This window comes from Sturnira hondurensis, unplaced genomic scaffold (genome assembly GCF_014824575.4).
Source record: "Sturnira hondurensis isolate 20B ecotype Veracruz unplaced genomic scaffold, ASM1482457v3 Scaffold0003693, whole genome shotgun sequence".
NCBI classification, from domain to species: Eukaryota; Metazoa; Chordata; class Mammalia; order Chiroptera; family Phyllostomidae; genus Sturnira; species Sturnira hondurensis.
Window position 1 is genome coordinate 3813193 of NW_028076324.1, and position 15470 is coordinate 3828662.

Consider the following 15470-nt stretch of genomic DNA (forward strand, 5'->3'; position numbering starts at 1 on the left):
ATCTAACTGACCCATGTAATTTCTCAAGACCCTGAAGGCAAGAATACAAGTATTTTTGAAAGAAAAAAAAAAAAGAAACAGCCAAAGAGGTGAGACAGCCATTTTGAAGGGGGGCTGCCTAACTACACAATGAGGTCATCCTATCTCCCGGAAGTGACACGTAATCACCTGCTTTGCCCTAGCTCCGCCCCTTCCCTCAGAGGTCCCGCCCCTCCGCCAGCAGCGGGGAGGGTGTTAGGGGGCGTTTTTCCTGGAGGAAAGCTGTGAGCTGCGACGCTGAGGAAGGGGACCCCAAAACGTCTGGCACTGCCCGCTCCAGGGATCACTTTGGACCGCCTCACTCGGCCCAGCAGGATTCAGAGACGCCGAGGGGTCAACCTGATGGGTTTCGGGGTCAACGGAAGAGGGGAAGGGGAGCCCTGGCGGGGAGAACCCCCCGGCCCCCCGCCCAGCAGCTGAGGCATAGGAGGGCGGCCATCTTGGCCGGGAGGGTAGGGCTGGGGAGCTGCGGGCGCCGTGCGATTGGGGGGCTCGCCCGGAAGTGACGACAACTACCCGGAAGCGGAGGGGGTTCCCTGGCCCACTCCCCCCTCGTTCGTTTGCTCCCCCGCTTCCTCCCCGCCCCCCTTCCTCTCCATTCGTTTCCCCCCTCCCCGTTCCCTGCCTTCTCCCCCCCCACCCGTCCCTCCCCCCCCAACCTCCGGAGCTGGGAAGACAGTCAAGATGGCGGCGAAATCCGATGGCGGTGGCGTGGGGGTGGGCTTCGCCCAGCTGCACAACCTGGACGAGGCGGTGGGCAGCGGCGGCGAGGAGGACGGGGAGCCCGGGGGAGGCGGCTGCGGCGGCGGCGGAGACGGCAGCGAGCCCGGCGAAAGCAGCTCGCTGCACATCTGCCACTGCTGCAACACCTCCTCGTGCTACTGGGGCTGCCGCTCCGCCTGCCTGCGCTCCCTTCTGGGCAAGAAGCCGCGCCGCAGCGCCGCCGCCGCCGACGGGGGGGACCAGCCGCTGCAACCATCCGCGGCCGCCGGCGCCGACCGCCACCCCCCGACGCCCTCAGCCGCGCGGCCGCAGCCTCCGCCGCCGCAGGTGGAGCGGCCGTGGCTCGACTGCCTGTGGATCGTGCTGGCGCTGCTGGTCTTCTTCGGGGACGTGGGCACCGACCTGTGGCTGGCCCTCGACTACTACCGCAAGGGGGACTACGGCTACTTCGGGCTGACCCTCTTCTTCGTGCTGGTGCCGTCGCTGCTGGTGCAGAGCCTGAGCTTCCGCTGGTTCGTGCAAGACTACACTGGCGGCGGGCTGGGCGCCGTGGAGGGGCTCAGCAGCCGAGGTCCCCCCATGATGGGGGCCGGCTACGGCCGCCCGGGTGCTGTGGGCTCGGCCACTCCGGGGGCGCAGCGCCTATGCCGTCTCTCCGTGTGGATCTGGCAGTCAGTCATCCACCTGCTGCAGATGGGGCAGGTGTGGAGGTAAGAGCACTGCGGGGGTGGGGGCGGGGGCCCGGCCGGTAGCCCTGCGGAGGGCCGGGCGGGCCAGGCGGGCGAGGCCGGGGCCCTACGGGGCGTGCTCCGCCCTGGAGGTGCCTCGCAGGTGGGACCTTCAGACGGGCCCGGCCCGGGGTCTTGGAGGAGGGGTTTGCCGCGCACTTTCCCTAGCGTCTCAAAACCATTTTTTAAAAATCTGGAACCGTGGCCACGCCTTTTGGCCCAGGGAGGCCGACGTCCCGCTGTTTGTCCTCATCCTTGGTGCGCACTTCTCAGAGACCCTGCCTCATCCTTCCCCTTCTCTCCCATCTGTGTAGACCTCTGTCCTCCCGCTGTCCTGGGTATGCCGGAGTAACCAGCCCCAAAGAGCTTTTTATCTGCACTCCAGTTCTTCTCCTGGGGCGGCGGGGGGTGGGGTGGGGGGGGTGGAACCTTCCTTCTTCCAGCCGGTTTGCACTCGGTTTTGTCCCCCGGTGAGACATCTTCCCCTCTTCCTCGTCTTCCCTCCGCAGTGGCTTGTGTGGGGCCCTGTGCAAACCCCCTTGCTGCCTCTTTATTTAGCACTCCTTTATTCCACGCCCCCTTCCTCCTCCCCCCTTCCTGCAATCCCATCCCCTGCAAATGACTCTGAACTGCTGCCCTCCTGCTGCCCTCCTTGAAGGAAAAATGACTTTTTTTTTGCTGGATTAGACGTGTCCTTTTCATAGTGACAGGTGAAATTGTGTAGTATGTGATGTGTGTGTTTGTTTTTAATTCTCACCTCTATAAAATCAGTTAGCCACCTAGACACTTATTCTGATGGAACCTTGGTTTTCTAGCCAGGCCAGTGTGTAGGTGATTTTCAATTACACGAGAGCCCTAAGGGCCCTGCGGCCCCTTCCCCTTTTGTAATTTCCCCAGTGCCAGGTGAATCCCAAACACCGTTTGCAGATGTTCTTTTTGTCACCGGTCTTAAATGATCTATAAAAACCTTGGTAAATCTTTGTTCCCAGACTTAAATCAGCCTAAGAGTATTCTGGGAACTGTGAGTTGTAGGTAAAAGCATTTGCAAGAAAAAATATATATTACTGGAGATGAATTACACAGAGCTCTTCAGGTGCATTGATTCTGCCAGAAGACATTCTGCCTAGATTGCCTTGACTCTACCTACTAGGAGATTTTAGGTGCTCAATGTTTTAGTAAACTGAGAGAAAGTTCGTCTTTTGAATTGTTTGTGCAGATCTCTATTCAGAATTTTAAGTAAAAACGTTTTAGAAAACATGGGATTGAGTTACTGAAATCTTGAAAGTGAGCGTAGAACTTTGTCTTACAGAATTTGCACGCACATTCTGAATAGGGAACATGTGAGTGCTGCTTGTTTTTTTCTGGTCCATCCAGGGTTCTTTATGGGTTTTCCTGGGTTGAACCAAGAAAGCCTTTTTCTCATTGTATTTGTGTTCAGTCAGTTTGTGTTCTGCTTATAAGTTTGTAAGAAGAGGGAGAAATTAAATAGAAAAAAAATGATGGTCGACTAACTTTTAGCTATTTTGAGCATAGGGTGGGGGGGTCAAGTAAAGTTTTGAAATACGTTTTGAATTTGAAATTTAGATCTAAACCACCCCTAGACACCCAAATCTGTACTGAATCAAAGGTAGGGTGTTTGATATTGAGGACACCTTTTTTGAGTTCTTGCAGGGTGATGAGGTGTAAAGGAATAAAGGGGGAAATGGGGTGAAAACTATGGACAAGAGAAAGATTTTGATGTACTAGTAAAGTTTGATAGCATGCATTTAATAACTAGGCTTCCACTGAACAAGTCCAAGTCACTTAACCTCTCTCTCTGTCTTAGACTCCTGCGTGTGGTCAATCAAAAGCTTGGTGTCAGGTTAGAATTCCTGAGAGAATTGTTTCTAATGTAATCCATCCTAGCTGTTTATTAGTAGTAAGTTTTGGGCATATAATAGAATTGGAGTTCAGTGTCACAAAATTTTTAGGCAGAATAATATTCCCTTAGTCATCCTAAATCTTACTTGTATTTGGGCAAAGTAGTAGAGTCCAGATTTTGGAACAAATCGACTGATATATTTTAAGTGTAAATTTATCCTTTATAGTCATTTAAAAGAGGGTAGTGCATTATTTTTCTAGACCTTCATTGAGCTTTCAGGGTCTGCAGTGGTATATGTATAAGATGCTTGTGATTTTAGTATGTCTGAATTGTTTTAGTCTTTTTTTCAAGATTAGAATATATGTCTGAATATTCCATTGCTTTAAAAGTACACTGTACTAAAAGACATACAAACTCAGCAGGGTTATCTATTCCAACATAGCAGTACTTCAAAAGAAGTATTTCCTGAGGAAAGATTTTATTTTAACCTTTTCCAGTGAGTTGATCTTGCTTGAAATACTCTAGAAATAAGGTCTACTCTTCAATACCTGCAAGGCATGTGGCTTGCATGGAGATCATTCATGTGTGTAAAAGCTTTGGAGAAAAGTTGGGTCTTGTTTTAAACCCTGGGTAAATTACTTGTTAGTGTATATGAACTTATATCATCTCCTTTTTGAATGCAGATCTTTTGGAGTTATAGTTGTACTCTTATTTGTATTCGTTACTTGAATTTTGCTATTTCATGTGGTCATGTGATAGGTTAAGGTCTAGGAATTAATTCATTGATTTGGGCCACATTTCTAAGAAATGATGTTGGTGAAGTTGTACATGGTCAAAACTGATCCCGTTAAACCATGAATGCCGGTCTTTTTGCATGCTTTTGTTTTTTAAATGTACGATTATTTGACTCTTCCTTGCACAAAGCATAGTGCTTATTTAAGAAATTTTGTTTCTTTTTATAGTAAGGTGGTAAGCCTCTATTGATGTTGCCTTTCCTTTCCAGATGGAAAATACTGGACATCTCTTTCACCGAATGACTTTACAGAATGTAGAAAAGTGTTTTTGGCTGGGCCAGAATTGGAGTGAGGAAGAGTAGTCTGTAGGGTGATTTGGTCCTCCTACAGGTGGTGGAAGAGTAGTCTGTGGTGATTTGCTCCTCCTCTCATGGACCTCCTTTTGCACAGCACTACTGAGATTAGGTGTGTTTGGTGCATCCTTTATCCTAATTACTTATCATGTAACTTCCTGTGTGGCTTTATGTGCTTCAGTTCAGTGCAGTGTGTTGTTATCAGAAAGGGAGAACCTTTTCTGGGAGGGTTGGATCTTAGGAACATTTTGATTTCGTTTGCATGCTGCACTGTTCTCTGTAAGTTTTTCCTCTAGCATACTGGCCTTTCTTTGCTTTTGTGCTACCTTTAGAGGGTCCTGAGTGTGTTGGCAGTTCTCTGCAGTCTAGAAGCAACAGTTGTTTGACTGAAATCTCATCTAATGTCATGATATCACAGCTGAATAAATCATTAATCTCCCTTTTTATTTATATTTTTTATGAGTGTGCTTTCACCCTTTGATTTTGCAAGGTAAAAGGAATTTACCTAGAAATCTTAATGGTACTTGCAGTTTTTAAAGTGAATACCAGCTTTCCTTTCTCTTGGGAGAGGAGATGGGGTAGACGGTAGCCTTCAAGGGAGAAAAAAGAAAAAGGTGTTTCAGTTGTTAAAATGCATCATCAATCTGTGAATAGTTTAAAGTTTTGATGTGGCATTTTTTTATTTGTTTGTTTCAAGACTTTGGTGTAATATAGAAACATAGCAAACTTTGTTTGCTCTCCATATAATAAGCAACAGATGTGGCTGGGCTGATGAAGAGGTAAAGATTCTTTTTTAGTTACTTCCACCCCCCACTCCCTATACAGGGATACTTGGAATATTATGGGCCTTTGTTCTTGTTAAATGTTTTAGAACAGTGCTTCTTAACTCAGGTTGAGAATAGAACCTACTACAGCTTAAAAAAAAAAGAAAGAAAGAAAGAAATGCCTCTAGCATTACTGGCCCCACTGAGGAAGAATCCCCAGGTGGCACCTAAAGCAGTCTTATTTTTAGAAGCTCCACAAGTGGTCAGATGGGCAGTCGGGTTTGAGAAACACATTTAGAATTGGGTTTCAGGCTTGTTTCATTTGGAGATTGTTATTAGATTTGTGTTCTTAATAAATATGATGGAACAGTTGGGAATGGAACGATTTGGTCCTATGAAGTTTGGTTATTGGACAACACTGTAACAAAATAACTACCTTGGAAACATGAGTGTCTAAAAGCACTTGAGGTGTATACGCTTTTTAAGTGTATACACTTAAGGTACTCAGTGGTTTGGTTTCTTTTTTGAGCCCAAGTAGGCATCTTATTCTAAAAGGATTCCTAAATTCAAAGCTGTTTTCAGCAAATGTAGCCCACTTCTCTGCCTTTTATGTAATTCAAATAGTCCTTTTATGATTATGTTGAATGTAAAAGGCATATTAATTATAATTTTGAAATGATTTTCTTAAGTAGGCTTGAGGTAAACACAACTAGGATTACAAGAGGTGTTGTTGGGTTAGGTGATCTGTGGTGTCCCTCTAGCTGTAAGATTGTGTGACCTAAGAAATTCATTGGTGTAGGGCCAGGTTACAGTCACATTAAAAGATTATATGTATGTATTTGTGTGTCTATGTGTCCGTCTAAAAGGGGGCTTTTCATGCCTACCCAGTTCAGGGTGGGAATCTCAATATTGGGAAAATATCAGTGTTTTTCATTGTATTCATAAATTTAATGGAATTCTGGTTCAAAAGAAACTCAGTGGGGTTTTGAGGGGAAACTTGAGAAACACTGATCTGAGAAGACTAAGTGTGTTTCAGTAATAAAAAAAAGAATTTAGAGATGTGTTGAGACCTACCTTATCAAAAAGTGGATGTGCTATAAAGTGTTAATAATTTGAACAATGTACCACTCACAGAGGAGTTAAGCCAAATAGGTAGTGAAGCAGAAAAAAGTGTAATAAGTTGACAGGCTTGTGGGAATTTAGACAATAATGGCATTTCCAGTCAATGAGTGGAAAAAAGATTATTTAACAAGTGGTATTAAAGCAGTCGGGGTGAAAAGTTGATCTCTACATAAACAAAACTTCTAAAAGAATGGAAGATGCAATCAGTATTAAACTGCAAAAACTCTAGAAGAAAGTGTAGAATAATAATTTGATGATCTTGGCAATGGGCAAGGCCCTGTGATACCATCAAGGAAGAAAGGGACAAATTCAATGTAAAGTCTCATCTACATTACCCCCCTCCTCCCCTGAAAAGTGATAGAAAAACATGCTTAGCTGTGAGTTCAATTTACACAGGGCCTTGCCCATTGTGAAGAGAACATCTCTGAAGATTATTTCTTATTTTAGAGTGAAAAGAAACGGTAAAAACTTTATTTATGGTGAATTTTTAAGGGAAGGTGGTGAACAAATGGTGTACATTGAGTAAAAGTGCAATGAAGGATATTTATTGCTGAAATGATGTAGAAACAACGTCAAAATCAGTATTACAGAAGTCTAGTAGTCCAGATATCTAGTAGGCACGTGTCAGAAATCACAAGCAGTTTATTTGTTTGTTTGTTTTTTTTAACATCATTTGCTTTATTCTTCAGACTTTATCCATAATGTCAGTTAGTTAGGCTTATGTATTGGATAAACTCTGGACCATTGGAAAGATGTTGTGTAATGCAAAAAAATAAACTGTGTCTTAAATGTTGCTATTTTCACTGTAGGCTGGTTTGCTTTTATATACATGCTTTGCTGTCTACAAACAGTTTTGTGGCTAAAACTTCAGTTTACTTCCAGAATGTTCTGTTTACTTAGTTTTTTCTGTTGAGAAATTCTGGGTTTCTTATTTGGTTCTAAATAGTTAAACGCTTTTTAAAAAATCATGAAAATAGAACCTTATTTAAAAAGTTCAGTGACTTTTTAATTTTAATTTTATTTTTTAAAATCCTCACTCAAGGGTATGTTTATTGATTTTTGAGAGAGTAGAAGGGAGAGAGTGGAAGGGAGGGAGGGAGAGAAACATCCGTCGTTGGGAGAACCATCGATCGGTTGCCTCCTTGTATGCACTTTGACTGAGGATCTAGCCCCAGCCTTTGCGTGTATGGGCACAGTGCTCCAACTAACTGAGCCACCTGGCCAGGGCAAACTTGAGTAACTTTTGACTGTTACCTGAAGACATTCTACTGTTATTCATCGCTATTGGAGATATTTAAAAAATATCACCAAAAAACCCCCACAGGACGTTTCATCTCCAAAGGGAACATTGGAGTTGAGAAATCAGATTTATCATTATGTAAGTTACAAAAAAAATCTCTAGTTTTAAGTTTCCTCATATTCATCAAATGAGGAGTTAGACTGATTGATCTTTAAGGTCCCTTCAGTTTTGAAAAGTATTATGGTATTGGTATTAATGCTCTGAAGTTTTAAAGAAGGAATTTTAGACTCTAATTTGGACAATTAAAATACTTAAAAATGTATAGGCTTCCCAGGAACTGCTTTGAAGTACTATTATGTATTATTTTGACTTGTTACTAAACAAATTCTCTTTATTTTTAGTTACTTTGCTACCTGTAGAGGCATTTTATATATCTGTCAATGTTAAGATTTATATATAGTAGATTAGACTTCTTGAGAAACTTGTTACGCTGCTTTATTAGCTATTTTGTGAATTTGCAATTTCAGGAAAAATTAAAGTATTTTAAATTGCTAATTTTTTGTAGTTTTCTGTTTTAATTTTTTGCTGTTAGATTAAGCTAAAGCAATGCATATATCTAACTTATATATTTTGGAGGTTTTTCTGAATTGTTTCCTGAGATTTATTTATTTATTGGGGAAGAACTACAAAATCACTTACTGCAGTCCTGGCCAATATGGCTTAGCTGGTTGGGTGTCGTCCCACAAACCGAAAGTTCATGGCTTCGATTCCTGGTCAGGACATGTCTAGATTGTGGGTTTGGTCCCAACTAGGGTGTGTGGAAGAGGCAACTGTTCGGTTTCTCTCACATATTGATGGTTCTCTCCCTTTCTTTCTCCCTCCCCTTCTAAAATCAGTAATCCTCAGATGAAGACAAAAAAAAATTGTAAAACAAAATCGCCTACTGCAATTTGTTTGCTGTGTGTTCTCCAACTTTGAAAAGTTAATGTTAATTTTTTTGAAAAAGAAAATAATAGCTTTATTGTCAGTTGTGAGCTGTTTTAGGATATAATACTATCTGAATTTTCTTGTTTTTTGTTTTTCTTAGCTTAAGATATAGGTAATTCTTTGATTAAAGTTTAATTTGGGGGGAAAGATGGGATTTGCTTGGAGGATTCAGTGCATATTGTTACAGTGATATTAGTACATTTCTGTGTAAAATTCAACCTTAGTGTTTTGCTTTCTGTATGTATAATGTGGGTAGATCATGGTGTATCACATTATTTTAATATACCTTAAAACAAACCAGTGTTCTAAGGTATTTTGCATATTGCTAACAAAAAGTTTCTTCTTGCATAGGGTGTGGCAAAAGTAGGTTTACAGTTGTATCCATTCTCAAATATAATAATTAATAATAAAGTATAAACTTCTGAGAGTAGGTTTACAGTTGTGAATACTTGAAACAGTGTTTATTCTTGTATTTATTTATTAATTACTATATTTGAAAGCGGATACAACTGTAAACCTACTTTTGACCCACGCTGTATATCACTTTTATCCTGAAATCTCAAATGAGGGATTTTTAAAATAATACGTGAGTGCAACATTTTTGACTTTTTTAAATTTGAAGAAGCTGTTTCTGTTTATCAACCAAACATTTGGTTGTCAGTTTCTAGAGCATGAATTGTATGTTCACACGTTTCTGGGAAGAAATTTGAGTATTTACGTCACGGAAAGGTAGACACAACAGTTTTTTTCACAGTACTCTTGGAAGCGAGGTAGAGTTGGTAATTGATAACCCAGCACTTGCTCTTGAACAATCATCCATACATAAAATAGAAACTTTTTTACCATTATGCCCCCTTTTTGATCCATCTTAAATACACTGGCAACATGAAGACAGATGGCAGGGTGAGGAAGACACTAAATCATGGGTTGGTAAGCCTGCCAACGCAGTAGCGCTGGCGGGGATGGGAGGATCCAGGCCCTCCCAGGTAGCAGACGCGCCCCCCTTTCTCTCTGCAGCCTTTCCTAGGGCGGTCCTCTGTGTCAGAGTGGGCCCGGGGCTCGTTGAAATGTGGATTTATGGTGTACTGTGGCTCAAAGAATCATTCCTGGGGTTTGGGGCCAGGAAATAGTATTTTTTCTCAGTTTTTATTATGGAAACTTTCAGTCACACAGAGAAGTAGAAAGAGCAGTATGTTGAACAACTGCGTTCAGTAATTAGCGTAGTTTTATCAGTGATTGTGTGTTCAACATTTTATGAGGTGGTATCTCTGCTTACTTCAAATAGTACATAATTAGAGTAATTCTACATAGCTACAATATCATTACCCCATCTATGGAAAGTACCAGTAACCCCATAATTATTCCATATTTCTATAAAATCTAATAGTTTCTTTACATTCCAGTTTGCCCAGTTGTCCTCAACAATGCCTTTTATAGTTTTTCTCACCTGCAAAAAGAGATTTTATCAAAAGTCATCCATTGCCTTTATGTTTTTTAAATCTAGAACAATTTTACATATTTTCCCTCATGTTACAGACCTTTGCAGATTCTTGGCCAGTCTTTTGTTCAGTGTGTTCCACATTGTGGATTGCCTTGTTGTTTCCTGCGTGTGCCATCTACCTCGGTATTCTGGGTAGGTTGTAACTAGGGTCTTGATTATATCCAGGCTACATATTTCAGTCAGAGTACTGCTTTATATTCCATGTTTACATCATACCAGTAGGCACATGATGCCTGATTAATCCTACCGTTAGTGATGCTAAATCTATCTCGTGGTTAAGGCTCCAACGGCCATATTTCTCTGTATGAAGGTACATTTTCCTACTTGAAATTGGTAAGTAACTCATAGGGTAATACTTTGACAAGGTGTCACTATCCTGTTTCCTAACAACCTTTACCTAATAGTTTTAGTGGCCGTTGAGAAACTTTTCTTGAATCAATTATGACGGTGGTGGGAGATTAAATTGTATTTTAAACAAGTTCTGTAATAATTCTTGCCTTCTCCAAAGTTTGAAAGCCATTTGTTTACTGGAATCAGGACCTGAGAGAAAAAACATTCTGTCCTGAAGAAGTGACTGTATGCAGGCACTGGTGTGTTTTCCGTGGGTTGCGGGTAGAGAGAGTTTAAACTTCCCCTCAGTTTTGGAGGAACAGCACTAAAGTTTATGCCTCACGTGTTACTGGAGTGTGATGGTAACACACTGGCGTGAGAGCAAACAGCAGTTTTAGGAGGGCAGAAGAGATTGGTGCAAATCACTGAGGAGGAAAGGAAACTATGTTGAAAGTTCTCTTTTTACAAATATTAAATGTGCATGTTTTTCATGCCCATTTGACAGATGAAGGAATGGGTTTAGAGACGGTAAGTCATCTGAAGTCGCTGGTAACTGGTGGAGGAAGGTTCTGAAGCCAGATTTAACTGATGGCAACATGTTTCAAGTTTTTCTCCATTAGACTTCTTTTGTGATGACCATGAGGCTGCTCTCCAGTTGCTGAGCTTTACTTTGGAACTTTGCGGCTCTGGCTTATTCAAAGTGGAGGAATGATGCTGTTGAATCACTGGGGCGTCTTGATGAACAAGTTGAAGTTCTTTGAGACCTGCGGTTTTCAGTCTTACGTATTAAACTCCACTCAATAGGCTTCCGACTTTTAGTTGATTATAGCTGTTAATGTGATTCAGACCGCTGAGTGGTAACACTAGGTGTTTGTATCCTTAGGAAATTGTTTTCTGTACTTTACCCTAATCTCTTTCACCTTCCAGTTCTGTGATTTCCACGATGCAGAAAGGAATACATAGGGTTGACAATACCCTCTTGACCACTCTTTATTCCTGCAGGTCCCACCTAAGTGCTGTACCCACATGTTGGTGGGTTCTTTGTTGACCTGTTGGAAGCACCAAGAGCAGCAGCAACTCTTTCCTTAAGGGTATAAATAATTTGGAATTACTCGGGGAGTCAGTTGTGTGGGTTCCATCATAAGAGATAATCATCCAGTATGTCTAAGATGGGTCTTAGAACCTACTGTACATATGTTAAAAACCTGTGTTTTCAGTAAGTTTCCTGACAGATGAGATATACTGACAGTATATTGACAAATGAGAATAAGCAGTATACTGACAGATGAGAACCACAGTTGTGACTGCCACTGCTCACAATGGTAGTCCTCAGGAACGGGGAGTTTGTATTAGAACCATTCGGGAATATTTTTTAAGCTTAAGCACTAGGCATATCAGGCGTAGAGGCATATCAGGGGTGGAGTGTATAAAGGACGCTCTGCTGATGATTTTATTTGAACACCAGCATTTAGACAGCCTGTGATCAGACTTTGCTTACTCTTAGCTGGAATGGTTGGCAGAAGTGTGTATCAAATAGTAGTCATATGTACCCTAGACTGTGGCATGTGAGTTGTCATGTACTATACTGAAGATTTAGGATACTATAGACTTAACATTAAAGCTCTATGGAATATAACTGAGTATTCTTTTAACTCAGAAGCTTCTTTGGAAGTTTGAAGTACTCAAGGTCATTATTAACACGAATGATCACTGTTGGTGTTACAGAAGTGCCAGGTCAGAGGTATTTTACAGTGTTGGGGAAATTGATACTCAATTGAGAGTGAATTTCATGTCTCAAATTTTCAGAAATGTTATATTTGTTGAAATTGGTGCCAAGGATAGAATTCCTAAAAAGGAACTGGCAAATGATAGGGGAGAAGTGACCTAATAGGTATTAAAATGGGTATCATTAGAGACAGAACTGAAGGGAGCAGAGAAGAAAAATAACTTACCTACATTTTCTTGGATAAATTCATGGGGTTGACCAGCTGGGAGGGAAATGGAGGAGGTCTTGAAGTGTTTTGCTCTACTACTTCATGCGGGTGAGGACACCTAAAGTCTACTCACACCAAAGTAACAACATTCCTTTGAGCTCCATCTAGGAATATGCTCTGGCAGTGGTGAGAAAACCCAAGCTCCTGGGGGAAGCTTAGGGTCAGAAACCCTAGAAGAGGCAGTGGCTGGCAGAGATGGGACACAAGGCACAGGAGCAAGCATCGTACAGAACAGATTGGGTCCTCTGTGACTCTGGATCAAAATGAGCAAAAGCCAAACCTGCCAGTTGCTTGGTTGTAAGGAATGCAGCGTTGGAGCCTTCAGTTAATAGTGGTTAGAAATAGTCCTGTATGTTTAGGATGCTGCTGTTTTGCCTTCTGTAAGGCAGTTTTCATCAAAGCTGACTCTGAAGGAAAAGGTTATGCCTTCCAATAAAGAATTTATATATTCAAGATTTAATCTGAAATGGTTTTGCTCAGACCTAATGGATAATGATATGCCTTTGGATTGGAAGAAAAGAGAAGTAACATAAAGGATGCTTGCAGATTAAACAAAAGTTATCAAAATGAAGCTGAAGTTAAAAGCAATTACATTGCAAATTTGTAAAAACAGAGAAATGGAATGTGTTTTTAGCATTTCTTGACTGCATTTGAGGCTTTCTCTATTTGATAGGTGCCACATAATTTTTAGGTAGTTTTCAGGATGTTGTAATCTAGGATTAAATGAGATGGCGAATGGAGCCCTATGAGGTTGGAACCATCTTGCCTATTTGCCTGGCATCTTGGCAAATGATGCCATTGCAATTCCTGTATGTGTACATCTGCCATGATATGTATTCCTGAAAACCTTTCATTCTGAAAAATCACACTAAAAGTACTAGTGCTGTGGAAGATAGAGGAGTAAGGTAGGAGTACTTAAAACTATATAATTTTGTAACCAGAGCACTAAGGAACACAATGACAATCCAGGTAGAAATGCCAGCACAGTAGATGGGTGACATGCACTCAGTATCATACCTAGATGGTTCCTGGCCTTATTTTATCTTGGGACATTGTTTTTCTTCTTTGATATGTTGATTCTTGTAAATACTAACTTCTACTGGAGGCCCGTTTCCCCACAGTTAATGCTCTGATCCAGGGAGTGGCCTTCATGCCTGCCCACAGCATCCCTAGGTAGTGAGAAACACAATGGATATCGTAGCCACAAAACCACTGCCACCACTTGTACCAAAGTGGGTACTTTGGTAAGATTCTCACTGTTTTTTTTTTTTTAATTCCAATACTCCCCCTCCTAATCTCATTTTTTGTGAAAATCTTGCCCTTGGTAGCTTCGAGCATTAACATGCTGGGAAGATTCACTCTTGAACCAACAGTCTTTCCCCAGTACCCTGTTGTCCTTTGCATTTTGCAAGTCATGTGTGAAGGAACCCATGTTCCAGAAACATGCGTTGTGGCATAACTGATGTATTTTTGAGTCTGTGATGGTGTCAAGATGCAGCTCTTGAAAATGTCAAGGTTCTATTGTTTGGGGAAGTTCCAGTTTTGGAGATACTACAGCATTTCAAGGTTAAGTGAAATTTATTGCTCTTCCCATGCTCCGTTGGCCCTTATATATAATAAAGAAGTGAAGAAGGGCTATTTTAATCCACTTCTGAATTTCTGCTTCTGTAACACAGTCATTGGATGGAATATGATAATGTCTCAATGCTACATCAGCACTTGAACTACATACATGGAGCAGGAATTGTTTTGAATTTTGGTTCATTTGAAATGTGAGTATAGTGCGACTTTAAATTAAAATTCATCTGAGAATACAGTAAACAGGAAAAAGTGCAACAGTAGCCAGTTGTCAAGGAAAAGACTGATGGGTAGAATAAACAGACAGCTTACAGCAATATAAACAATCTGTTTTCATAGGTTTTTTCCTTTTTTTTCAAGGAAGCTTGGGAGAACTTCAGAATTAAGTAGAAGTTAGTTGAATATTAAAGGCAGCAAATATACCACATGCGTGTTAATGACTGTCACAGTCTGTTTTCTCAACTGTAATAACAATTTATGTGATTTAACACAATAGAAATTGTCGTGGTCCCTGCTGATGATGGCTTTGACATCCTTGAGGGACTCAGCACCGTCACTCAGCATTCAGCCAGTGAGAGGAAAGACAATTTAGAGGAAGCGTCATTGCTTCTTAATAGCTGTAACTGGAGGTGGCACACATCACTTGTGCTGACATTCATCCCATGGTGGAGAAGTAGCTCTGTGACCGTACCCAGATGGAGGGAGACTGACAGACGTAGTTTGGCCAAGGTACCAGTTTTGTGGGATCCTGTGCTGAGACCAGGTCCCCTTCAGATTGGGGGGGTGGGGGTGGGGTGTGTGTGTGTGTGTGTGTGTGTGTGTGTGTATAGAATGTAATTGCTATTGATTAAAGTGTAAAAGAGACCATTTCTCTTTAGAACGTTGATTTATGTTTTAAGTCAGTATTTTACAGTATGGGAGCCTGTCAAGCCTCTGTCTTATTGTGTCCTTTAAAAATATAAAAACCATTCTTAGGTTGAGGGTCATACAAAAACAGGCCAACCTCTATTTTAGTTGGTCAGGAAAAACAAATACTTAAATTAGCTTTTAAACGTATAACTAAGTTTCATTATTGTTAGTGTGATCCATACTAAATTAAAATATATAATTAATACTAATTATAATTAGTATTATAAATAATAATACTAGTAATACTAAATAATACTAATACTACTAGAAATAATACTAAAGTTTTAACTAATTTTTCTTCAGATGAAATTGCACTGAGGTAAAGTGGCATTCATAGATTAAATAAAAAGTATTAGAGCTCTTGTGCCTGAGCCTTGTCAGTTTTCCAAGTTTTAAGAAATAGTTTATCAGGTTTAGGGCAGTTTGGAGTATGGGACTGCGGCTGATGTACCTTGAACGCAACCACGTACTGAACGTGGGGACCTTGCCCTGCGCTGCTCCCCAGGTAACCGCTCTCAGAAGTCACTCGTGTTTTTCATCTGCTAACTGCACAAGCCACCAAACATACAAACTCAAAACTATGCAAAATCCATACCTAAATTTGGAA

The 15470-nt window shown here is 41.4% G+C and overlaps 1 protein-coding gene across 5 annotated transcripts in view; it reads left to right on the top strand.

Moving 5' to 3' along the window:
• Window positions 1-227: 227 nt before the first annotated feature.
• XKR6 (XK related 6) overlaps window positions 228-15470 on the top strand; it is a 63510-nt gene continuing 48267 nt past the window's right edge. For all 5 annotated transcript variants that reach the window (XR_005065904.1, XR_005065906.1, XM_037042182.1 and 2 more), the window contains exon 1: window positions 228-1472. Coding sequence is in view for 3 of the 5 variants with exons in the window: in XM_037042182.1 (XP_036898077.1) it covers window positions 724-1472 (749 nt within the window). In the remaining 2 variants the exon portion in view is untranslated. The remainder of the gene's footprint in view (window positions 1473-15470) is intronic.